Below are 27,166 nucleotides of genomic sequence, written 5' to 3' on the forward strand. Positions count from 1 at the left end.
GGAATTAATTTACACTGTTACACTGATGAAACTCAGCTGTATTCGCCTGCAAAGGCAGATGATCATTCCCAAACTTGGAGGCCTGCTTGCCTGCTGTGACAAACTGGATGTTAAGTAATTTCTTGCCCCTAAATTTAGATCAAACTGAAAAACACTGGTCCTTCTCAACACAGACGCCAGTTTTATCAAGTAACAGAAACTCTAGACAACTGTGTCATATCCCAAAGTTCGACACCCAATAATCTTGTTGTTACATTTGATTCAAACCTTGTTTTGACCAGCACATTAAAGATATCAAGATTGCCTCACTTCACCCACGCAACATGGCTAAAATCAGGTCATTTTATCCATGGCTGATACAGAGATCTAAATTTCCACCTTTGCATCATTAAGACTGGATTATTGTAACATTTTGTTGTCAGGCCTGCCAGGCCTTCTAGTACTAGAAGTCTCCAAATGGTGCAGAGCACTGCAGCAAGAATTTAAAATAAAACTAGAATATCTGACCATAATATACCAGTTTTAGCTTTTCTTGATTTGCTCCTTACCCATGTGAGATTGGACTCTCCGCTGTTAGTGTGCAGGGCACTTGTGTGTCCCCAGAGTTTAAAAAGAAGTCAGTGGAATTCCCCTTAAGTAACCTCCCTATGGACATCAGACAATCTGATTCTGTTAAAACCTTTAAATCCAAACTCAAAACTTTTTTGCCTTAACTTTAAATTAATTGCTTTCTCTGCCATCACATGATGATGGGTTGGTCTCAGTCTCAATGTATAATTTAAGCCTAGTTGTCCTGCCGACAAGCCACTGCTTCTCAACAACCCTTTGTTGGTTGTGTCCCACAAACACTGCTGTGTGCCTCTCTGTCTCTTTCTCTGTCTGTCTTTCTCTCTCCCTCCCTACCTCTCTGTTTTTTATAACTCAGGCTTCTCTGTGCTGGACCATGGGCCCTCCTGGGACCTCTTTTTCTCTCCAGGCTGTTGGTGCCTCATTCCAGATGTCTGGATCTACTTTAGTCTCTCGCTGTGCTTGTTCATTCTCCTGTCTATGAGAATGATGTGCTTCAGTTTTGCTTCTTGTGTGTTTCTGTAGCCTGTCCTCTTTTAACCCAACCAGCAGAAAAAAAATGTTGGCACTGTACGTTTCTCTAAGCCACAGATACATTTGCACGTTATTATATAGTGCATACGTTGAAACCTGAAGTTTCAACAGCGCTGTGGTTAACATGTGGTTAGGTTTAGGCACAAAAACCACTTGGTAAGGAAATTATCATAGTTCTGTTGTCACAATCATGGCTGGAGAACCAGTTGATGTCTCTGTAAAAAACAACCGTTTTTTTAGTTTGATGGTCCTCAACAGTGATCTGCAGCTTTCCAGCTGTAGCACCATCCACCATCCCCTCCACCTTCCAATGACAAAGTCAGCTCATATACTACCTTACTTTAGAAACGCTGATATTATACATATGTTAAAGTACAAATGTATCATATTCCTGGTTTGCAAAAACGTACAGTTTCAACATTTTCTCCTGGGGACTGGGCTGCTTCTTTCCTGGTTACATGGTAAAGAGGTTGTGTGGCTCTGTTTGGTGTTACCTGGAAGCTGCCTGACATCCTCCTGGATCCACCTTTTTCATATATGTTTACATCTCTATGTCTATTCTGTACATATGACATGTCTTGCATGTCTGTCTGTCCTGGGCAGTGGGATCCCTCCTCTGTTGCTCTTTCTGAGGTTTCTTCCATTTTCCCCACTAAAGGGTTTCTGGTGAAATTTTTCCTTATTTGCTGCAAGTGTCTAAAGACAGATGTGTCATATGGTGTACAGATTGTTAAGTCCCCTAAGGCAAGTTGTGAGTTGTAACATTGGGCTATATAAATAAAAATAGACTTGACTTGACAATTGAATTTCAGTCCTGATGAAAAGGCTTTAGCTATATGATAAAAGACCACATTATTAAAAAATATATTTTCAGAAAGTGATAACAACAGAACATTAGAGTGAACAATTTTCCAAACTCATCACAGTAACAAACATTTATGTAACTTTTAGTAACTCTGATCTCCTGGACACAAAACCAAATGTGAGGATGATCTACTGTGCCATCTGCTGGACAAATACTGTGACAACATGTCAGGCCAAAATAGCTCAGGGAACAAAATGACAAATTTGAAAATGGTTTAAAAGTTCCCTCCCATATCTGCAGGGGGTACACCGAATGCAGTGCAATTTCTAGTGGATTTCTCTGTTATACTGTATAGCACTTTAGGTTTCACAGGAACAAATTACCAATTGCCATTTTCAGTGTAGTTTATTTTCATCTATTTAGTTACATTTAGTTTCTCTGAAGGCAATGCCAAAACTGTTCTGATGTTTTGCTCCACAATGATGCAAATATATGCCTTTAACAAAAGCATGCTATGGCATTAATTGTAGGAAACTAGACCTGTTTCTTCCTTTATTATGTCATAAATATTTTAAATATAAGTAAAGAACAAATGACTAATCAGCATCAGCATTATTTCACTTTTTTTATTTTGATATGTTTGGAACGTATTTTGTGTTACAAGTATAAATCTATGTAATTTACTGTTACATCTTAACATGTAATACAAAGCTCAGGACAAGTCAAAATATCTACCCCATAAAACAGATCACATGAAGAACATATTTTTTGCATTGTTGTGGAAAATGAAACACAAAAAGCACTTTGATAACTTCGCAAGTTGTGGAAATGTCACTGCTTTGAGAAATAAAATGAAGCTTAAACATGATGTTCAATCAGTTAAACATTTGAAGTTAGACTAATGTAACTTGATTGGTTCATTACAACAAACCAAATTATTTGACCTGACAGGAAACCAACAGGAAAATAAAATCAATTGTTGATGACAGCATAAACAACCAATGATTGTGGATGTTCATGTAGAAACGTCTGACCAGCATTGGTTGCAAATGACCTGATTGCTCAAGAACTGACTACAGTGCCACCACACAGCACTACAGTAACAGTAACCTCCTCCTATCAGCTCATTTTGTGCATAACGGCAGCCAACAAAACAGATAATCAAGTATCAGCATGTGAACCAGCATTATGTTGAAATAGGACTGTGTGATGAAAGTGATATAAAAGACAAACGAAACAATACAAACATTAACACACCGCCATAAACCCACAAAATGATGAGCAGCTCTGTGCAGCCGCTGTTAACATTCTACATATTTCTACATTTTTATTAATGCTTTAATATTGTTCCGCTTTTGTTTTTTTGTGTAACCAGATATCAAAATTGCCATTTTCATTTAAAAAATGTTAGTGTCACATATGCCCCATCAAACTGGAATTATTTGCTAACTTGAGACCCACCTTAAAAAACAGGAAATGACAGAATGATACTTTATATATGCAAAAAAAGTAAAATTAAAATCCCTTCAAAACACCAATTGTCGCAGTAAATACCTTAGATCAAAGTATTATGTAATATATGTGTACTGTGTGCAAAAGTACTGATAAATGACAGATCAAGTCATGTGCGATTTGGAAATACATTCTTAGATGCTCATGCAAACTATCACAAATGAGGTGAAAGGGTCGATTCTTGCGTCAAGCATAAAATAAATGTACCGTTGTAAAAACAAACATTAAAAAATTGCGATTAAATACAAAGTGTTTACAGCAATCAAAGACGTCCAAAGAGACTCATTTCAGCAAGTTTCACTGCAATTGTGCATACAGTATTACCATGCAGGCAGAGAGAATACAGCCTGCAGCAGGTCAGCTGATTACTTCTCACTGACGTGTTTGGTTGTGAAGAGACAGTTCACCCCAAAATCTAAAATACATATTTCTCCTCTTGCCTGTGGCACTGTTTATCTGTATAAATTGTTTTGGTGTTGTGAGCAGTTTCAACTAGGAGCTAAACCCGCCAGCTATTATCACCATGAAGGAAGCGTGCATCTACCCATGGACGCCTCTTGTTCCTATGATATCACAAGGTGTAAACATCAATGCCATTACGTTAGCTAGCTCAGTGGTGCTAGGTGAGCTGGCAGTAGATGCATGTTTTATTTTGTGCGGTGGCAGGTGTAGCTCAGTAGAAAGGAAACAGTTCCTACATGAAACTGCTCACAACAAGGTCTGTGGATTATCTTGAGTGAGAGGGTCACGATTCCTGGAAAGAGACATTGCTGTTGAGTGTTTCAAATTTTTTGGCACTTTGAGCACCACAAGCAAAGTGACATTTATTCTATTATATGTGAAGGAAGGTCTCCAACACTCAGCAACTCACACCAAAACAATCTAGACTGATAAATAGGACTACAGGTCGGAGAAAGAATGTGTATTTTTAATTTTTGGTTAAACTGTCCTTTTAAGGGAATGTTGCTTCTAATGTAATCGAACAAATTTATTCCACAATACAAGAACTTTAAAAAGTGCAAATGCAGCCAAATCAATTTCCCTAAATTCAACATAAAAACAGGAAAAGGGACGGATATGAAAGATAAAAAAATACATTTTGTAAAGATCAGCAAGGCAGCAAATAGATGGCATTTTCCCTTACTTCAAAAATCTGTTTTCCATAGCCTTTCGGACGACTGCCTTTGTCTTATCTTAGCTTCCAAAGATCAGTGTCAAACACATCCTACACCTTCTGTACAGTGAGCTCTACAGCTGAAGACAGCCACATCAAATATCTTTAAATCAGTTAACAGCTGGGAGTGTCTGAAATGTTCAGACTGCCTCTGTAAATTCCAGACACTTTAACATGACTGGAGCCAAAACATCAACAGTCCAGATACTGATGGAGCTCACTGTGTTTTGTCTACAGGTGAATCCCAATGTGTGTCCTCGCAGCTGTTAGTATACAAACAAACCTTATCAAAAGATTAAAAGAGGTAAACGGTCAAAGCAGCATGGACTATTTTCCATGTCTATCCACAGATATATTTTTTAAAGAAGTTAAGACAGATATTAAAAAGAAATTATTGGCAAATAGTATTAAGTAGTCATTAGTGGAATTCAGGCTGGTAAACCACCTGGATCCTGAGTTTTTTTGTTGTGAATTTAAAACTGAAACTTAGAATTCTTACAGTGTATTACAACTAGAGCTGCAACTAACCGTTATTTATCAATTTAAGCTACAGATTAATCGTTACTTTATAAAATGTCAAAAATAGTGAAAAATTATCATTACAATTTCCCAGAGCCTAAAGTGACGTCTTCAAATTCCCACCAGCGGTTAAATCCCAAATATATTTCTTTGACTATGTATTTATGACAAAGAAAAGCAGCAAATCCTCACATTTAAGAAGCTTAAACCAGCGATCGTTTGGCATGTTTTTGACACATCACTAAAACGATGAATCGATTGTCAATATAGTCGCAGATTCATTTCTTTCGACTGACTACTTGTTGGAGCTCTAGTTACAACTCTGAATGTTACCGTTGGCCTCAAAGTTTTCTAAGAACATAAATATCAGATGTAGGTAAACTTAAGATCAAAGAGCTCTTGAATTACACCAAATGATCAATGATCAATAATGTCTGACCTTTTGCCCAGTAAACAGATTAAGACACGACACAAGCTTCAGGGTTTTTGGGGTCTTGGGTCTCCCCGTGATTGATCGGGCAGTCGTTAGAAGTCGTCTCCGAATCATCAGGCAGCTCCAAAGCATCCGCTTCATCTGGGAACATCCTTTCCTGCTCTGGAGTCTCAGCAGATGCATCCTCGTAGGCACTTATGCTGTCTGGGTCGTCTGGTCCGTCCTGGACGCTGTTTTCGAAAGGCCTCTGCAGGACCCCGTCTTCACAGAATGGGTTGTCTATTGCGAGAGAGGGCATGTGGCTCAAGGGCCGATTGACCATCTTCCGCAGCTTCGTCATGACGCTTCCTTCATCCTCTGCCCCTTCACTCTGTCCCTCTTCCTCTGACGCTCTGCCTCTGCTTTCACTGCTCTGAGGGTCACACAGCGAGGAGTCTTTCATTGGTCCCTCTGCATCATTTTTCATTTGGTTTCCTTGACCTTGTCTCGTTCCCTTGTCCCCACTTCCATGTGTGTTCTCTGGAGCAGATGGTTCCTTGTTCTTCTCCTACAAAGAGAAAATTATCTGTAGGTAAATTATGTGTCCTTAAAAACATGGTTGCATTTGCTATTTTGTCATTATCAGTTGCATAAAATTCGCAATGGGTGGTTTTGCTTTCACCTTGTGAATCTGTGTGTGTCACTGATGTACAATGTGGTCCTGGTGGCTCCTACTGAGCTTGAACCAACACAGAAGCCATTTTTGTGTGTGTGTGTTTCAGTCTGTCTGTCTGTCTGTCTGTCAAGATGCAGTCACAAAACTTTTCAGGTGTCTAAGGCTGGTTAGAAGTTAGGAAGGAGCCATTTCTGTGGGGATAAGCCATCGTATTAACTTCTCATTTCAAGGTAAGTATCGCTCATTTGTGCTAAAATTACTCAGTGTGTGACTTTTTCCTGTCAGTTCCTGTAAACAGACACGATGAGGAACTGAGTAACATTAAAGTGCATGGGGTACTATCATAGCTAGTGATACAGTTACTAATTAGTATAAATCAGGAGAGAATGTCACAACTAACTTAGATATCCAGGATAAACAAAACATGCACCATCTCCAGTGTTCACATTGAATATGAAGTGATCGTGCTCTTGACAAACTGTTACATAACAGGTTCCATAAGACTCTACATCGTCATACATTAATTCAAAAAGCTTGCATCTCACTGTTGTGGTGTAACATTAACCGTCACATTACCTCTCTTAATCTCTCCACCTCTTGCATCAGAGAGTGGACCATGATCTCCAGTTTCTTCTTGGCCTCCCTCTCTCGTTCCAACTCCTACAAACAGAGGAAAACAGTTTGTCAGTGTCACACTTTGTCACAACAAGGAAGGACAAGAAACTTCTCATTAGAGAGGATGAAGACTAAAGACGTGCTATGTTGGTGAAGTAAAGTGTTTAAGTGAATTTAAATGGTGTTTTAGTGTTGGTGAGGCCTCAACGTACCATACTAGCATGTCCAGCTTCCCTCTGGGCCTCGGCCAGCAGCTCCTCGACACCCTCCAGCGTGTCCTGCAGGACGTCCACCTGGAACAACAGAGCCTCTCGCTCGACCTCCAGCCCACGCAGCTCCTGCACCACCTCGTCATAGCTGGCCTGCAGCTCCAGCTACATCACAAACACAATTACAAATCAGTGTGGGCAACTTTAGAGGAGCGCATGCCAGTCAGTGGGTGGGCAAGTGTTTAGAACGCTCTCAGAGGCATCAGTGGGAGGCCTCATCTGGAGGCACAACGATCCCTCCATATGCATGGGAATATAAATCACTGCAGTGATCTATTAGATCTGACAGAGCGGTGAAGACTTTACATATTAATAATAGTCATAAATATGATAACAGTAGAAAAACTCACCATTTCGGGGAGTCCCATAAGGAGGTCCTGGTCAGACTGCTGGAAGCAGAAAAAAATGTTAATTTATTGATAATGGTTGGGTATTTTTAACTCACTTAAATTAGGCAAGCACGTTCTAAAAGGCCAAATGGGATGTTTTTTTTATCAACTCCTCTTGTTCATACAAAACAATTATGACAAACCATAGCATTAAACATAACCATTAAGTTAACTCACAAATTAAATCATTGTATATAAAAGAACAAAGTGTTGCAGGACTGTAATCCTGGTTTGTATCAGAGCCATAAGAAAAGCAATGTTTTGTGACATATAATTAAAGATTAATAAATAATTTGTGCTGCTTCAATTAACATTAGTAGTTTGTTTCTGTTACTGAGATGGTCCTTTACTGTAACTGATGATGTCATAGTCAATAGCTTTCAGTCTGACATTTAGACATGTCACAGTAGGAAAAATCCAGGTGTAAATTGAATGAATGACAGACGAATACGATTTAATTGCTTCAGTTTCAGGGTCCTAGCATTGTGCATGCTGGCTCACTGTCATGACTTATTAAGACACTTCAAAATAGCAGAGTCATTGTTAATGGTATTAGTAACACCAGTGCTTTTCCTCTCATAACTGTCTGCTGTGAAAATGGCCCCAGAGAAGGACAGTTTTTTGTTGGAGACTTAAAAGAAAATGGAGCTTTTTAATCTGTAACTTTTTCTTTTTCATTGTAACCCTTTAAAATAGGGTGTTGCACCAAATTCTGCGACCCAATTAGGATCTCCAACACGAACATTTTTAATCACAACTTATAATATACTTTCTTATAATAACAGCTGTTATTATAGTGCCTCTGCGGTTAGTTCTTTCTCTAACGTCACAGAGTCTAACAAGTCATGGACTTTGGTACACCAAAATCGCAGCTATCAAAATTTGGGACCTAATCTAAATACTGTACTGCACCATGTCTGATAACAGCTCTCAAAACACAGCATGTGATTAGGTAAGATTAAAAACATTTGCAGTGGCAATATAGCTGACATTTCTAATCCAGTCATGACATGTGACAGATCACGGGACGTGTGCAACATGAAGACTTGATGTGTTTTTAACATCAGTAATGGTGAATTTACCAAAAAAAACAAAACAAAAGGATTGCCAAACAAGAGACAGCATTATATTTTCAAATAAATCAATTTCAAGAAATCAACTGTCAAGCTTCAGATCCAACTCCATGAAGAGAACACAGTTTGTCCCAACCAGCTGACTGAATGCAAGTTTTGATTTTCTGTAAATAGACATTTAAAATCAGCCTTTGTGACATGAGACACCAAATAGATATAAAGGCATATATCAGAACTTAGCTAAACTTAGCTAAAGTTGATGTTTCTTAAGTACAGAAGATTCTGATCCTTTACTTGTTTAAAAATACTAATACAACAATTTAAAAACAGCACTCTGTAGCTGGATGAGGTGGAGCTGCCGTCTAGTTTAGATAGTTCAGATAAATGTGAGGGGCTGTGACATGATTAAATGGATCAAAAAAGAAGAAGAAGAAATGACAGTGTTATGATTAACACATTTGTATTCATTACGATTTCTTTCTTTTTTCTTGCTTTTTTTATCTTTGCTTTTTTGAAATATTGCGTAATTTGATCTCTTTGGCTTCAAACAGCTGTTCAATAACTATCTGATATAAAATCACATTTTGGTGAACTGCTTACAACTAGGATATCTAAACCATGACATTGCTTTTCTGTAAGAGGTCACATGTCAAAAAGATTGGGAATCACTGCCTAAAGATCTAACAGTGTGTTGAAATTCATAAGCTTATGGTATGTTTTCTATATGTAAAACAATACTCTGACTTTAGCTGTATGTTGATTATAGTGGAGTAAAGAGCACAGTATTTCAAACACAAGTAACACAAGGACCTGTAACGTCACTTGAGTAAATAGTTACTTTCCACTGACGTTACTGCTTAGGTATTATCATTACATTGCAGTGATAAAGACGCAGGTAAAGTGGAGACATTCAGGACCGTGGGAATCTTTGGTTATCTACAGATCAATACAGGTGTTTTGATTTCTCTGTCCCCTCCTGGCTCTTGTTCGTGTTATCAGGCTCCTACCTGACTCTCACTCGTCCTCTTCAGGGTGCCTGCTCGGCTGTCGCTTCGTGTCAGACGCCTGGTTGAACTCTCTGTCTGTAAAGAAGACACAACCACACCTCAGGTGAGTTAAACAGCCTAGCATCACATGCAGTCAGTAACAAACAAGCTAACGGTGGCTAATGAGGAAGTGAACTGAAGCTACAGGCCGATATAAACGAGTCTGTAGAGCCGTTAGTCAGTCTTAAACGGTTACTAAAATGGCGGAGATTCATACCGACTATCTTGATAACGTTAAATGTTTAAAAAAGTGTAAATAATGAGCGGTAAAAGAACCTTAGCGTTAGCTTTAGACAGTGAGTAATGACGGCGTGATTCCTGCGCTCACCTCCTTTATAATGCTGCGGAGAGACTCATCCTCGCTCATGCCCCGTGATAACGTCCGCTTCTTTGGCGAACCACTGCTGTCCAGCGTGACTGAGTGCATTTTTTTAATGGGTTATATTAAGTTTTCCTTTATGTAAGAGACACCTCCGAGCTCTCAGCTGGGTGGAGAGGAGTTTTGTGTTTTTGTTTCCTACGCAGGAACAGCTGTAAGTGAACTGCCGACGCCCAGGCCGTGATCTACGGAGAGCCACGGGGTACAAACTGTCTTTAACACCGCCCTCACTCCGCCCACACAGTCACACAGGAGTCAAAAGATCAGCCTCTGGCCTGGATCTATACATCCCGTGGCCTCTCACAGTAGAGACCAGTCCATGTTGAAACGTTTTGGGCATTTAAATAGTAAAGTGTTTCAAAGTTCAGATAAGCACCATGGCGCGTGTCAGGTCCTGAAACTCATCAATGACAACAAGGTGTACCAGCTGTTTTCAGGTAAGCTCGATGGTTCATGTGCATTTTGTGAAAATGTGAGGTAGGCCTACAGTTTGGGGGAAGTTTGGGGGAAACGGTACAATGAAAAGGCAGACATCACACTTAATTAACGAACAGTATAGAAATACATTAAAATCTTAGTCTCTGCCAATGATGCTCCATGCAAACCCCATGCAAAAGCAGTGTCGTCATCACCACCATCATCATCATCATCATCATCATCATCACAATCATAAAAGCACATAGTCAAGCACTATCCAAACCCACAACCTTTTTTTTTTTGCCAAAATCCAGAAGACACCAAAGACGGAAGATGACATAAGATAAGATAAGATGAGATAAGATTGTTTTGCAGTAGGTGCAGTACAGGGAGAAAGAGTGCAAATATAAAACATAACATAAGGCCTATTTGCACTATTTCCTCCTGTACTGTACCTTATTGATATTTTATGTCATAGGCTGTAAATCTAACTATATATAAGGTGCAAAATACGTGGGAATTAGGGGGAAATGTCTATACAATATGCACATTACTTTTAAAATGTCCTTGTTTGATGTAATGATGAAAACATAGAGTAAAAATTAGACCTAGAATTAGATGGAACATGCAGATACAAAATGTACAGGCTGTGTGATACTGTAACTTTTTGAACTTCTAAGCATGAATTCATTAAGCAATGATATTTGAAAGCACCAATTATTTAACTCAGGGCATTCCATAAGTGAGGATTAAGTGTAAAGCTTTCAGGGGCCACTTCTATAGGTGGGCCTGACTCCATTGTCAACATACACAAAACAGAACTCTTTAGAACTTCCTGAAACATTGTATAATAATTGCTCCACAATGTACATTGTCTCTACATCCTTCTTTATTTCAATGGGGTAATATAAAGTTCAGCGTGATTGTGTAGTCAGATCAGATAACTCAGTTCACAATTCACCCCTCAGCCTCACTTTACATTCACATCTCTTATCAATGAGTCTATCAAATTTCACTTTGCCGACTTTATTCATTAATATATTATTACTATAACTGATTTATGATCACTGGCTCATTGACCTTTTATCCCAGCAGATATTTTGGCCTGTCATAAAAGCACAGGTGTTACTAATGGCTCTTTTTGTATGTTAGGTAAGACATGACAGTGGTACAGTGAGCCAGCATCTATAATATCAGGACCCTGAACCAAAGTAGCTAAATGGAATTAAGCCATTGTTAATTATTATTTACAGCTGTTCTTTATTGTGATATTATATGTCAAAATGTCTTCAGTGGAATAAACCTATAATGAGGTGGTTCATTGTGAATACACAGACTTGAGATATGTCTGATTGATTGAGTTTATTCATATGAAGGAGCGCACATTAACTACTTTATGTCTCTCTTCTTGTTCCACAGCATCATCATCACACTCTCAGTTTCTTGGTTATGATGGCGGACAAAAGCTCAGCAGCAGAAGGTTGAATTGACGAGCTGAAAAAGTCCAGCAGCTCCTGAAGCCTGAGGACTCAAAATGAAGCCTCCTTTCTGGGAAGCAGGTCTTGGTGCTACAGACTTGAGAGCTGATGTGCAGATGAGATTTTGGTGAGTTTTTGGTCCCATATTCATATATATCTATAAGCACATGTAAACAACAGTTTTTGCAGCAAACATACAGTATTTGATGCTAAGCATGTACAGTACAGTGCAAGTCAAGACTAAGCTGGTAACATTTCTTTTCATCTAAAGTCATCAATTTAATACAAAAAATATTAACACCTAAAACTATTTTCATGGTAAGGACCAAAAGGAAAAGGAATAAACCCAAAGACAGTCAGAACTGACAGCCCCTGGATTTTCTGCTTGCAGCTCTCTTACAATGCCATTTTCTGTCCCCTAAATGTGTAGCATAAAGCAATAGTTCAGCATTTTGTAAAATAAACATGTTCACTTTCTTGCTAAGAGTTACATAAGAAGACTGATGCCACAGTTTAGCAATACATCAGTGAAGACATACTCTGTTACAAGTACAAGTTAAGAAATTGCAAACAAACTCCCACACTCTGTTTAGCTTGCAAAAATATATTTATTTGCAATTTTTTTTGGTCAAGTTAAAGTCCTGCATTCGAAATTGCACTCAAGTAAAAGTGTTCAATATGCAGAATGGCCCATTTCACAATAATGTACATTATATTATTGGACCTGATAATCAACAAAGTCTTATCTTATTTTAAACTATAATTATTTCTTGGTGATATTTCACATTAGTAATCTGAATCTGCAAAGTGACTAGAAACTAAAGTTGTCAAATAAATGTAGGGGAGTAATAAGTACAATGTATGCCTCTGAATTGTAGTGGATTAGGAGCATAAAGTAGCATACTTAAGTAAAGTACAGACTGTACTTGAGTACAGTGCTAGAGTAAATCTACATGGTTATTTTCCACTACTGCTGAGGTTCAGGTTGGGTGCATTACATAGAAGTTTTGTTATTCTAAATTGAGCTGTTGTGTTGGTGAGTGAATGCTGTGCTGTAAAAATGTAATATTGATGATTTACATGAAATTTCATAAAAACCTACAAACACACTAAACAGGGACATGCAGCTATCCCTTGAGGACTCTCTGGTTTATGGTTTCGATCAGTTTCATTTAGATAAGGCAGATCGTTTCTGAAGATGTTTCAGGTCAGCAGTGTAGTGTTATTTAATTTAATGTTCATTCATGGAATGAAGCTTCCAGTGTAAGACATTGTTTGCACACAAGAGAATTAAAGAAAGAAATGTGTGCAAACAGCAGCAAAATGTTTCCCATATATTAATGTCTTGGAAGCTCCACCGAAGAACATTAAGAGACAACTGGATTCATTTATGGAGCACTAATGCTTGATCCTCACTAACCTCTAGTCCTACCAGTATTTTAAAAAATACTGCTGTATTCCCAAACTAAATGAGCTCATAACTAAAGGGCCCTGTTTTCCACTGAAGTACCACAATTTGGACACATCAAGCAATGAAAGAGGCATCACACATGAAAACTATTCCTCGAAGCGGATCTGCTCTGCAGCTGCAGCTGTGTTTTCCTCCAGCAGATGACACTAGTGAGTCAGTGATGGTTCACTAAGAGACTCATTGCTATGTGAAGTACAATTTGTACATAAAGAAATCAGGTCCAGAAATATCACAACTTTTATTGAGCACATGTGCAGTCATGAGTACAGCATCTCTCCATGATTTGTAGCTGGGCTACATTTTGATCAAATACTGTGATATTTTGAAACACTGTGGGTTTATGGGTAAATGTGACACACAAAAGACTTGAAATTCTACAAACTACAGTAATCCATAAGGAAGCGAGAAAAAATGTGTGACATTTTTATTAGGGTCATAGCTGATTAGTGCAAATTCAATTCAAAGTAGGCTCATATAGATTATAAAGTCTCTGCAGACCTGCTGCTACTGCAGGGCTTCAATCAGTATATTAATACAGGCTAATAAACATAAACCTTACATTATTATCATAACCTTTCAGAACCTCATTTGTGCATTTTAGAGCCCTTGTTATGAAATATAAAGTCCAGTTGTTACTCTAGTGGTTCACAAAGATACTTTGACGCTCACTTTGGAGAGCCCTGCATCGAACAAGCTCGTGCAACTTCTAAATAATCTGCATTAAAACACCTGGTAGGTCCTTAAAACGACTTCTCATCAGTGGGTTCTTATTAAAATGCACTTAGATGTGTGTGATTAAGGAGATGATGTGGAGAATTCGGGAGGAATCCATGAGGCTTTTCTTTAATTCATTTTTACACCATAATAAACCATTTAGGCTCCAACAACAGGCGCAATGAGCCATAGTTTATGTCATCATCATAATAACCTAATTGGGCAATATCTCTAATGTGAGACATTGTGTGTGCACTGTAAAAACATTTATACTCCCATAACAGTGCGTGCACCCTCCCTTCGCTCTGTCCCTCTTGACTTGGTGACAGACCTAAAAGCCTTTTGTTGCAATCTTAGCCAATGGAGACGGATTACGACACCGGGCAGCTGAGATATATAAAGAGCCCCTTTTTGACCGCACTTGCACATTTTTCAGTGACACTTCTGAACACTCACACACCTCCATGGACTAAATTGTACAGAAGAACCCCAAAACAACCATTATAGTACACGTGAGCGGGCTATGCATTCATCAGACAGATAATTTGTTCACTTTCAATCAAAGCAGCCTGCACCGAGACACACTGGAACGTACTTTTTTTTTTATTTATTGCAAAATCTCCTGCAAAAAAAGCAGCAACTTCGGAGTGATCGTATTGGATTAGATGCATGTCACTGATTCCCTGCCTTTTGTAGGATAAGGCAAGGAGCGACGCACACCCGGCAGAGGGGATATAACGGAATAAAGCGAGTGAAAAGACAAGCAAAAGAAAGAAAAAAGTTGCATTGCCTGGTGTCCACGCATCGTCATGCCGAGGTACAACTTCTTACTGTGCTTGATGGTGCTCATCTCCCTGGGACAGTCGGGGAGCGATGAACCCAATCTGCTGCTGCCTTCTGCCAGCGAGACGCCTACGGATGCCGGACTGTCCCTGCTGGACGAGGACGCCGGTTCTCACGAGTGCTCCGCCTGCGTTTGGAGGGAGCAGAGCAAAGTGCTGAGACTAGAGACCATCAAGTCCCAGATCCTGAGCAAGCTGCGCCTGAAGCAGGCGCCCAACATCAGCCGGGAGGTGGTCAATCAGCTGCTGCCCAAGGCGCCTCCGCTCCAGCAGCTCCTGGACCACCACGACTTCCAGGGAGACGCGTCGTCCCAGGATGAGTTTATGGAGGAGGATGAGTACCACGCCACCACGGAGTCCGTGATCACCATGGCCTCTGAGCGTGAGTAATAGTTTACAACCCAACAATATTGTCTCCAAATGCGTCATGCGCGTAATTGCGGAGCAGATAGGCTCAAGTGACTCAGGCCTGCTGCGTGGACAGTGGAGCCGCTGGGGCTCATTCAAGTGAGTGACCTAACCTACTTTTTTCAGATTGGGGGTCCACTCTGTGTGTCTGAAGCGGAATGATAATATTAGACAAATGGTCTGCGGTCAGCTGCTGGCCACGGCTGTCAAAATAGGGATTACGCGTTCGGCTGATAAATCAATAATCAGCAGCATAAAGAGCCTCGTCACTCTGAAACAGACAGCTCCAATATGGCCTGATGGACTTTTGTTTTCATGGTGATGATGTTTATGATGATGATGATGGAGGGCTAAGTCCTATTGGAGCAGCAGTCTAATATTTAGCTGCCCAGTCCACCTGCTGTCATGTTCAAACTTTCCCTCATATGCAGGATTTTTTTTGTGTGTGTGTTTGACGGGGTGTAAACGCATGACAGAGCCGTGTGAATGTCAAGTGCATTATTAATGATAATGCAGCATTTGGCTGGCAGTTGCATCAATTTATCCTTTATGCCTTCTTTTGCATAAAGGCCCTAAATTCTGGAGTTATGATCGCGCCGTGAGGCCCTCTTATTATTGCCCCTCTAACAATTTGCTCGCCCTCTTATAGTTTCCCATAAATCCACAGATAAACCGCAGGCAGGCCCCTTGGAGACATTTTATAAAATTACTGTTGAACCCTGGCAGCTGTGCTCTATCGGTCTTTTATAGGAGGCTCTACCGGTTTCCCTGCTGTTCATCGCAGTGAGAAAAAGTGTGTCCAAAAAGCTGCTATTGTTCCCCTCATGCAGCGGCCCCCCTCGGCCGCACTTGCCTTTTAAATGCGAAGTTTATGGGCGCAGCTCGTTTTTTTTTTCACCACGAGTACACAAAGAGAGAGAATCACTCGAGGTCGAGGGGAGTGTGTGACCTTTCCCTGGCGAATCGCGGGGTTCAACAACATTTACACACGTAATATATTCTGCACAAGGCGGATAAAACACACTCCAAATAATCAGCTTTTTCTTACTCCACCAATGAACAAAGATACGCCTGTGTGCAGGAGACTTTGGCCTCGTGTTGTCTGACATTATTAATTCCTCATTATAACATCTATCTATCTATCTATCTATCTATCTATCTATCTATCTATCTAGTTGGGATTTGCATCTTCAAAGAGCCTCGGTTTCTTTACTTTCATCAATTACTTTTTGTTGTTTGAGGTGTATTATAATATCTTAGAGTTTAATTATACTTTTCTGTCCTCACCTGACCAGACAGTCCCACCTGTATCTGTAATTACAGCAAATCATCTTTCACTTGACATGTTGTGACATACAGTTCCAAATGTCATCTAAATTTTAACTCGACCTTTCCCGCAGAGTGCTGCAGGAATGAGTCCTAAAACTCAAAAGCTAAAGAAAACATGTAAGTTTCATAAACTTTTGATTGTATTCTGCAGTATTCCAAAATCCAATGGAAAAATTCCATAAGCTTTTAATGAGGGAACCAGGGTGACACTAACTTCTGTGTTGGCATAAGAAGCACTCTATGGCTTTAGTCTTTATCAAAGCTTTTAACTATTTTGTATTTTTTTAACCACCGTTTCTTTTGAGAGATGTTTTTTGCTCTGATGCGAGTGATGCAGTTCAGTTCATCATAAAGGAGAACAGTGCACAGCTGATATCTTGCATCGTACAGGTGAATAGAGGAGGCATTCAGTTTGACATTTGTCAGTCGCTTGCTTTATTTGGCAACTATTTTTAGGGCATTTCCACAGGATAATCAGTGTGTCAGTGCTTCTATCTATCTGTCTATTGATCGATCTATTTCGAATGCTGACAGTGAAGGTCTTCTATAATAACTGGCTGTCATCTCTCTGATGTGCGGATCAATCCTACATTGGACTATCTCTGTCCACCTGTAAATACAGACACCTCTGTATGCCTAACACACTCATCTGTACATTACAAGTGAAATCAACAATATCCTCCATATCCTCAATATATAGTGTATTTTTGCTTCTCATCCTCTGCACGTCCACACTCGCACACCATGCAAAGTGATTTGATACAAGCCAGAAAAAGGGGCATTATGCATGACGCTGGCTAATTGCATATTTCTAATGGCCCTCATGCCAGCCCGAGGAGCTAATGACTGACATTACTTCTGTATCTGTTATGTTACAGCACTTCCTGTTCTGTTCTGTTCTCCTCATCTCTCTACGTCAGCTGCCGTTTTTATCATCTGCTCCTTCTCTCCATCTCTTTCTCTCTCTCCCCCCCCCCCCNCCTCTTCTTTTTCTCCGGTACTCATGGAAGAGTTGAGAGAATGAGTGCATCTCTTTTTGCCTGTGGCGCCTTAGTGATCCCACAGGATTAAAAGTGCCTTTTCTGTCTCTCTGATAGAAGGAGGACTTCAAACACTATTCCCTGCGCACCTCGAACCCAATCACCCTTTCACGGTCGTGCACACTGCCTTTGATGGGCCATGTGGGTTCACACAGTACATACTGAACTGGACCTGTGCCAGAGTTGCTTCTTAGTATTCACTCAAGGTACGTGGGTGCCGCAGTGGGGGTTGAGAGGGTCCATGCTTCCTGGTCTCTAATTACTATGAAATTTCATGGAAAAGTACAGCTATTTATATCATAGTGCGGCACTAAAACATCACCCTCCGTATAGTGTGTTGTGTAGGTAACCGCTGCGCTCACTGTTCATGCATGAAAAATGAGTCCGTTTGAAGCAGTTTATCAGGGTCATTTTCTCGCACAGCATCATGAACGAGCGTTGATTTTTATTATCAGATCTATTTACATTAACATATATGTTGATTTGTGTGTGTAGTAATTGTGCGCAAGCGTGCATGCAGTGTGTGAATTTGGGAGCTCGGTTCGTTTTGCCCGAGGTGGGGTGAGGATTTGACCCCACTAGTCTCCCATTTGTCACCTGTCCAAGGCATTTAGACCAGACCTTCCCCTTCCATCAGTGACCTCCTCCTCCTGTCTTTCTCTCTGTCTCTGTATGTATGTTTTTATGCTCACTGACCACACACTATTCAACTGTTCCATTAAATACTCCAGTAATAATAATACTGAAAACACAATTACTCTGCTAGAGCACACAAAAAAACAGCACAGAAAAAAGATTTAAAGGAATACTTCACCCCCAAATGACCACTTGTTTATCAGTTGCTCGCCCCGTGTTACGTTGAATTTGTACAGAGAACTTAGTTTTTGTTGCATGCCTTCATGGTGAACAAAGAATCCAAAAATGGAGAAAATTCCCAATGAATTGAAGTCATAAGGGTCCAAGTTTAATGACAACAGAACTATATTAGAAAAACTCCCCCCACCCCAATGACAATTCCTCTGTCAATTACCCACCCTGTGTTATGTTGAATTTGTAAAGAAAACTTTGTTTTTCTCACATACCTCAATGGTGCATGAAGAATCCAAAAGCAAAACTACATCAAAACATCTGTTTACAGACTCTCACACAACTCATGCAGTATAATCCAAGTCTCATTTATCCAGTCGTATGTTCAGTACTACCCAAACAGACAGACCTTTCTGATGGAGAACTGAACTGTAAGTGAAACTTATCTATCTTCTCTACAGACTCCATTGACAAAAGGAGTAGTTTTACCATGCTGACCACAGGAGCAGCTGTTCTACCGCTGCCTTGATCAGTTAGTTTGTTTGTGTTATTGTGTGACATTGGTGTTTTAAAGGGTTGGTTCGCATTCAACAAAGTCACACATTAACACAAACTAACTGATCAAGGCAGCCGTAGATCAGCAGCAGGTGAAATGACTGTTTTGTCAATAGATTCTGGCTTTGAAGAAAGATTAGATAAGTTTCACTTTCAGTGTAGTTCCCCACTAGAAAGAGCTGTCTGTTTGGGAAGTACAGCGCATACAGCTGGATAAATTAGACCTGGATTATACTGCACGAGTTGTGTTAGAGTTTGTTAACAGATGTTTTGATGTAGTTTTGCTTTTGGATTCTTCATGCACCATTGAGGTATGTGAGAAAAACAAAGTTTTCTTTACAAATTCAACATAACACAGGGTGGGTAATTGACAGAGGAATTGTCATTGGGGTTGGGGGAGTTTTTCTTCAAAGAGAAATGCCACATCTGTGGACTAAGAATACAACGGATATGACTTAGTTTAGGTAGTATGTGTGTGAAGCTTAATGTGTTCTTTATCAGCTTCTTTGCTGTGACATTTTGAAAGGTTTTGAGTAATGCTGACATTGTCCAGTAAAAGAGATTCCTCACTCACTTACCCTCCCTCTGAGCATTTATTCCATGTTTACATTTTTTCATTGCAGTGCGTCCAAAACATAGGAAATCACTGACTAACCCTAGCCCCTAACCCTATCAGCAAGGAAAGCTTGACCATTTAAAGGAGTACAAACTTAAGTTTAAAACATTACTAATGACCACTCAGCTATTCTTGAAAGTTCTCATTTTGTTAAACTATTTTATACCCACATTTCATCTTGTCCATCATGATTGTATGTAGGCTAACATTAGGAAGTGCTATACTGGTATTATTATGTAATCCTGTTAAGATGAGGCACATTCAGTACGAGCACAGGCTTACACAACTCTTCAGTTGAAAAATGAACATCTACACACATGTAAAGGTACGAATGTACAAATTTCCACATGTGCACACTTGCGTAGACACATGAGGATGCTCTCGCGCACACACACACACTCACACCCAGTCACACAGTCACACACACACTCCAGAGAAAAGTTCTCCTATTGACAAAAAGGGTCACAGAGTTCACAGCTATGTGATATATTGGAAGAGGAGACTATTAACCTCATCGGGTCTCTTTCTTTGGCAGCAAAGACGAACCGGTAGTAACTTGAACACTTATCCCCCACCACACACACACACACACATGCTCACACACACACATTCATCCACTTACCACTCCCACAAAAAAACAAGTCTTTTATAGTGTTGACCCTATAAAAGGGTCATTTCCTGAAGGTGCAGGAACCATAAAAATTAAGAGGGAGAGCGCTAAAAGGACAGAGCAGCAGAAGTCGGACTGTCTTCAGCTCAGTGGCTAGTGTTTGCTGGAAGTTGATGACTATGTGAGGTTTTTATAGATTTATTTATTCCATGGAGGTCTCAGTTTGACGATGACACCTGTTCTCCCTGTGTAGTAGCTGGCATCAGTCGAGGGAAAGATAAACTTTGGTGTTGAATTGTTTGGACACAGGGGGGCACGACTGGTTTGTTTAAAAAGAAGTAAAAACGTAAGAATGAAAGGTCTGTAGAAATTGCACAACATACTGTCAACTTTATGGCTAATAAAATTTCAAAGGGACCAAAGTCTATTAATACAGGGACAAAATTTCCCCAGGACCTCAGGAATCTCACTCCTTCCACCCTCCTTCCCCTATTCCCACGCTCCCGTGTACCAGTCCCTGCAGCCGGTCGTTCCTCTTGGCATTTGGGAATATGTTGCCTAGGAATTTAATGCATGCTTTACCAAAAATACAACACTGAGCAGTTGGGAGAATGGATGTAACACATGAGTTTGGAGGCATAGATGAGCAAGGGTATTATTTTTTTTGTCTCCTTTTAAAAAAATAAAAGATGATCTCTGCTTTCACTGCTTGTGAGCACTGGTGAGCTCCTCATTGCTTCTTTAAAGGGTTTCTAAAGAGTGTGATCGAGTTAGGTGCACCGCGGCTCACGCTGTATGAAGGGGGGGGTTGGGGGGAAGAAGGGAGGGAGTCCGCAGGGAGCAACAAGCAGCCCAGTCCTATCCTAAAGGGACAGAAATCATGCAAGGGTTTTATAGGTACAATTAAAAAGACCTGAAACAGATGTTACGTTTCACTAATAAAGGAAATAATTACTTCACACCAGTAATTAAGGGACATGAGTGAAGAGGAGGAGGAGGAGGAGGAGGAGGAGGAGGGGAGTGAAAAGATAAAATGGAGATCATTGAGGGGATTATTGTTGATGGATGCGTTCAGGCTCTGTGTGGTCGTGTGCGAGGAGCTGCTGAGGATCAGTTTATGGAAGAGTCCATTAAATCTGAGAGGCGTTTAAGCAAAGGAAATGCTGCATGGGCACAATGCTTGATCCCATGAGGGAACCACTGTGTCGGATAGAAGCACAATTAACGGTGGATTACCTCATGATTATCTACATGAAAATTTAATTAGCCTCTTTTCTGCGGCGAAGGAGAGCAGCTTCTCGCTGTATTTATCACCTGTGGTTGTATTTCTGCCTGCCGTACCCACATCATCCCAGGAAGTTCATTATGGAAAATGCACAGTCGAAGTTCTTCAGGGACAAGAGCCAAGTTTGATTTATATAGTGCACAACACCCATGGATAGCTCATAAAGGGAACAATATTCTCACGTTGGTTGGAAAATCACGAGGAAACACTGTAGATGAAAATGCTTCCAAGAGCGAGGGTTGGCCACTCTAAGTCTCTTGGCTAAGACAGATTTGGGTGGCCTCAGGAATTTTTTTTTCAGTAACTGAGTTTGCTCAAACAGAAAGACATACAGGGAGAAACGTGGCACATTTTATAGCATTTAAGGTGATGAAACTAATGAGTGCTCAGCATGTGTAAGGGATAGTGTTTGAATGTGTTCAGGTGTCAGAATGAGCAACAATAAGTACATCAATAGTAATGCCATAGTATTAGTAACATGCATGTTTATAATTTCCTTTGCTGGATTAGATTAATTGTTTTGCAAGAGAGCATGCTGGAAATTCAGAAGTTTAGTTAACACATAAAGCAATAACGCATTAAAGAAATATGAAGAGACAAACATCAGTTGAATTAGAAAATGAAAACAAGGACAAACAGATGGATGAAGGTTTGGTTTGGATAATAGTCTTCAGATGGCAGAGGTGAACGTCGTGTTTATTCTGGAAGTTTGTTCCCACTACATGGAGCATAATGTTGCTACAGGCTTATGACATTTCATATGGTAATAGACAGAGAGGAGAAATTAATCAAGATTTTGTCCGTATCTGTAGCATTTCATCATTTATTTGTTGAGTGTATTGGTTGTGGAGCATTTTCAGCCTAGTAACTAGTTAAATGTGTGAACTCATGTTTTATTTGTTCTGGCAGATGCGTTTGGTTCCCCTCCTGGTCAGACAGATTTCCAGCTGACCTGGCCCGGGTCGGACCAATTACAACCGTTTTTCGAATATGGGGCATGTTTTAGACAATATCTGACAGCTTAAAGGGATAGTGCACCCAAAAATGAAAATTCAGCCATTATCTACTCACCCATATGCTGAGGGAGGCTCAGGTGAAGTTTTAGAGTCCTCACAACACTTGCAGAGATCCCAGGGGAGAGGGGGTAGCAACACAACTCCACCTAATGGAGGCTTACGGCGCCCCAGATTCAAACGTCCAAAAACACATAATTGAAACCACGAAATATCTCCATACTGCTCGTCCGTAGTGATCCAAGTGTCCTGAAGCCCCGACATAAAAAGTTGTTTGAACTTCATTTGAACTCTGTTTTTAGCCGCATTGTAGCCTGTAGCTCTAACTGCTTCTGTGTACACCAAGCTCACGTGTGCGCGCTTGCACATGAGACCAGCGAAAGCACGTGAACACACATGAACGCGGTGCTCACGTCTCACGGTCTTGCGTAAGCGCCCACACGTGAGCGCGGTGTACAGAGAGGCAGTGCTACAGGCTACAATGAGGCTAAAAACAGAGTTCAAATGACGTTTTTCCAAGCAACTTTTTATGTCGGGGCTTCAGGACACTTGGATCACTACGGAAGAGCAGCATGGTGGAGATGCATGGAGATATTTTGTGTTTTCAATTATGTGTGTTTTCATCTGAGCCTCCCTCAGCATATGGGTGAGTAGATAATGGCTGAATTTTCATTTTTGGGGGCACTATCCCTTTAAGGAGCCTTTGCGCCAAATGCAATTCAGAGTAGGCGTAAACACAGAAAGTTGAAATATCTCCAGTGCTGTGCTAAAGGGTTGCTGTGTAGTGGGCTGCACCAACAGTGAATTCAAAAACACTGTTCTCTGATTTTCTCCTGATAGAAGGCTTTATGGCTCCAAGCTAAAGACCAGTCGTCACCAAGGCCACGCCCCCTTTTGGAGAAAGGGAATGCGCCGTCACATATAGAGCGAGAAGCTGTTACGTAGCGGGCAAACCAAGGCTTTAACACTGAGTGAATATTAAGTTGCTAAATGATGCCGGTGACAGTTACTACTGATGGACAGCTAATGTTAGCATGAGTGGGAGCTGCTGCAGTAAAGTTACAGTCATACAGTACAGCAGCATTAAATTCTCATCTCCAACTAAATCCAAGCCTAGATCAAACAGTTGGCTATTAACAGGTTGGTTAGACTGACACTACACTGATGATACGTGGTGATTCAGTCATCCATCCATTAATTCATTTTCATCTGCTTTCCGAGGCTGGGCTGCGGGGACAGCAGGCTGAGCAAAGTGCTCCAAACGTCCCTCTCCCCAGCAACGCTTTCCAGCTCCTCATAGGGAATCCTGAGGCATTCCCAGGCTAGGTGAAAGATATAAAATCCCTCTAGCATGTTCCGGGTTTTCCCTGGGGCCTCCTACCAGTTCGATGTGCCCCGAACACCTCTAAAGGGGGTGCCCAAGAGGCATCCTGATCAGATGTCCGAACCACCTCAAGTGGCCCCTTACGACGCGCAAAAGCAGCGTCTCTCCCTCCGGATGTCGGAGCTCCTCACCCTATCTCGAAGGCTGAGCTCACCCTATGGAGAAAGCTCATTTCGGCCACTTGTATCCACCATCTCATTCTTTCAGTCATTACCCAAAGCTCATGACCATGGGTGAGGGTCGTGTTGATTCAGTCCATCCACTTGAACGCGGGAAGACTGAAGGAACATGATGCCGATCAACCTTCATTTATTCTCGTAATGCGAATGCTCAGGTTCAGGCAAGGTCACAAAACAGACATTTCTTTGAAACAAACATTCATTTAACAACAATTAAATGCTTGCATCAAATTGCATTGACGTTAGTCAGATCTTCAGCTCCCTATCTCCAAAAAGGGGCACAGCCTTGACTTTTGTGAAGTCCCCGTATCTGCTGGTCTGATCTATAAATCTCGCTCCGTAAAGAGGAGCGCCGTTGAGGCTTCATTGAAAACAGCCAAGACTTTATGTTGAAGTACTATTCACAAATTCTGAGGGCAAAAATCGCAAAATTCGTTCACAGATGTTTTAAAGCTACACCATCAAAGTTCATCTCTGCATGCTCTGTCTGTTGCTCAGTGCCACGTCACATGTTTCATTGCTCTGATAGGTTGTAGCCCTATCCAGTTACATCCAGACGTGTGTTGATATACATCTGTTGATAACATCCTTTGGAAATTAAAAATTAGGGTTCCAGAGAGAGACGTTCCAGACTTACTTGCTTTTGCAGTTTGCTGTGGGGATGTCAGGCTAAGCATTATCATTTGGTTAAAGAGATACATGTGTCATCTGCATAATTAGGATAGGTGTTTTTATTATTATTTTTTATATAATTTTTATTACTCTGCATATTTGACAGTATCAAAAGTCATGTACAATATCAAGAACACGGGTGGCCTTGGGGGCAAAATTCTCACCTCATCTCCCAGTAGTAGTACCTTGAGTATTCCAGCAGACACTATTGGCTGTGTTCAGAATTGGGAAGCAGATGAGGGATCACGTTCTTGTCAGTTCACTAGTGTCAACCTACTGGTCCTCTGCAATGAAGAAATAACATTTCACTACAAATAAAATCAGACATAAGGGATACAATACTATACATTTTACAGAAGAAAGAAGTAAATTAAACTCGGATAAGATGATTGTTGGGGGTTTTTTGCAGCAAAATGTCATTAAACGATAAAAATGACACTTCACTACCTATCTATGGGATATCATATGGATTAGGATATTAGCACAGGGGATGTGTCTAATGCAATGCATTGTTACAGCATCTTAATGCAACTGTTGAATGATTTCCAAACACAGATGTACTGTGAGACAGTTAAACCTGGTTCTTGCCCTGGTTTCATGGATCTGCAAGTGTTAATATCTGTTTGTCCTCATAAAATGTAGCATTAACAAATAAGTTATGGTCCTTCCGTACATAACATGACTCGAGCTCCACTTGCTGCTGCATTCAGCACACATCTCATGAGGTGTTCGGTGATGTTAGGTGAGTAATAGGTGGTTTTCAAAACCGCCTTTCTTTACCTAGTTGAATTTTGGGTGCGAGCTTGGCGAGTGGTGTGTTGTGCCGTGGACGTGCTTGTCCGAAATGGGCTTTACAATATGAAATTATTCCTGTGTTCATCTCGTACATAAATGTACAACTCTTCAAAAAGTAACTTTGGATAAAGATAACTGTTTTGCACATGTCACGTGAAAGAATATTAGTGACCATGTTTCACCAGTGAGAAAAATTATCTCAGAGGTCGAACTGAGTCTTTGTAACTACAACCAAAATGTGTCAGCCAGTGTTTATACAGTATGTGTTGTCATCAGCCACATGTAACGTGAGATAATGTAGAACAAGCCTCTAGATAGGCAGGTAGGTTTGTAGAAATGTGCTTCTTCCATGCAGTTTTAATTATAATCCCTCTGCCACAGGTTTTGCAGAACTGCTGAGATGAACAAAATGAGTGAACAGCCAGTAATCTGTCTGTCTTATATCGCTGTTAGCTATCGGGTGATATGAACTGAACTGCTTATGTTTCTGTTCAAGAGTAAAATCGTACTGTTGTTATTTTGTATCATACTAATGTTGCTGCAAAGTTTGTACGTTGGATTAGTTGTGCTTGTCACCTTGAACAGCAGTAAATAAGTAAGTGGTAAAAGACCTGAACTAATGGTTAAATCAGTGTTGTTGTAGGCCAACAAGGTTTCTGGCAATTGTTTTGCAGCTTTCCTTGGTGACATTAGTTACAGCACAGCGACTTGATGACCAGCAGTGCAGTGCAAGTTGATAAAGGGTGTAAATTTTGTCCTCGGGTTATTTAACTTTAATCAACAGATGTATCAGGTAACCAGTGAAGTAACTCAGCAGTTGCTTGAAGAAATATACAGTAGGGAACATTATCATCATGCTCAGTGACATAATGTCAGCCTGCAAACCCAGAGATGATCTATGTTGCATCTGTATAAGTTTTAAGTTTCTATCATCTGAGTAATAACGGCTGAAATTATAACCGCCTCTCAAGTGTTTATTCTCTTCCTTCCGTTTTCCATCAGTCACCTCTAAGCTCCGTCCCTGCTGAAGCCTTCGCCTCGGGGCTTCTGCCATTTCTGAAACGATAGTCTCTCAGGAGGGTCACTGCCAAATTGAATGCCACACACACTCGGGTAAACAAACACACTGTTAAGTTGCAGCACATTTCAGATAGAGTCCAAGGCTAAGAATTACATTTCCAACAACAAAATTTTTGTTTCAGCTTTGCAAATGATGTCTTTCAACTTGGTGAAGATTCAGCTGATTGAATGAATATCTGATTTTTTTTAGATTGAAACACACACTGATACTATCCCGGTGTATTCTGGGAAACTTGGCCGGAGCTAATGTAAGAAACAAAGCCAGAAAAATGTGAAATCTATAACAATAACCACAATTTAAATAGCATTAAAGGGACATACATGTCAGAACCTCATACTAACCAAATCAAAACTGCTACTTCTGATCGGCACAAGTTAACAAACTCTGCTCAGTTTTATTTTAGTTTTCCTCTCGTCATGTGAAAGACTTTCTCTGTACTTTTACAGACATGACATGTATTGGAACATATTGAGCAGAGGGCTAAAATGCACTGCAAGTGT

The 27,166-nt window shown here is 40.5% G+C and overlaps 2 protein-coding genes across 4 annotated transcripts in view; one reads left to right on the top strand and one right to left on the bottom strand.

The window, feature by feature from the left end:
• Window positions 1–2,428: 2,428 nt before the first annotated feature.
• si:ch1073-456m8.1 (leucine-rich repeat flightless-interacting protein 2) lies at window positions 2,429–10,167 on the bottom strand. 2 transcript variants are annotated; one of them, XM_050037321.1, is made up of 6 exons: window positions 9,920–10,167; window positions 9,553–9,627; window positions 7,434–7,469; window positions 7,027–7,188; window positions 6,776–6,859; window positions 2,429–6,091 (listed from the first exon to the last, which is right to left on the bottom strand). In XM_050037321.1, exons 1-6 carry the CDS (start codon window positions 10,016–10,018, stop codon window positions 5,570–5,572), a joined length of 978 nt encoding a protein of 325 aa, XP_049893278.1. In that variant the 5' UTR covers window positions 10,019–10,167; the 3' UTR covers window positions 2,429–5,569. The 2 variants fall into 2 exon arrangements, with proteins under 2 accessions (XP_049893278.1, XP_049893277.1); XM_050037320.1 differs by having other exon boundaries at window positions 2,431–6,091; window positions 7,434–7,472.
• Window positions 9,521–27,166, top strand: part of gdf11 (growth differentiation factor 11) — a 40,692-nt gene continuing 23,046 nt past the window's right edge. The window contains exons 1-3 of one of the 2 annotated variants that reach the window (XM_050037318.1): window positions 9,521–9,655; window positions 11,807–11,992; window positions 14,747–15,274. In XM_050037318.1, coding sequence (XP_049893275.1) covers window positions 14,860–15,274 — 415 coding nt within the window. In that variant the 5' untranslated portion in view covers window positions 9,521–9,655; window positions 11,807–11,992; window positions 14,747–14,859. Of the gene's footprint in view, window positions 9,656–11,806; window positions 11,993–13,957; window positions 15,275–27,166 lie in introns of those variants that run through there. The other variant, XM_050037319.1, reaches the window with a different exon arrangement.

Source organism: Epinephelus moara, chromosome 24 (genome assembly GCF_006386435.1).
Source record: "Epinephelus moara isolate mb chromosome 24, YSFRI_EMoa_1.0, whole genome shotgun sequence".
NCBI lineage: Eukaryota > Metazoa > Chordata > Actinopteri > Perciformes > Serranidae > Epinephelus > Epinephelus moara.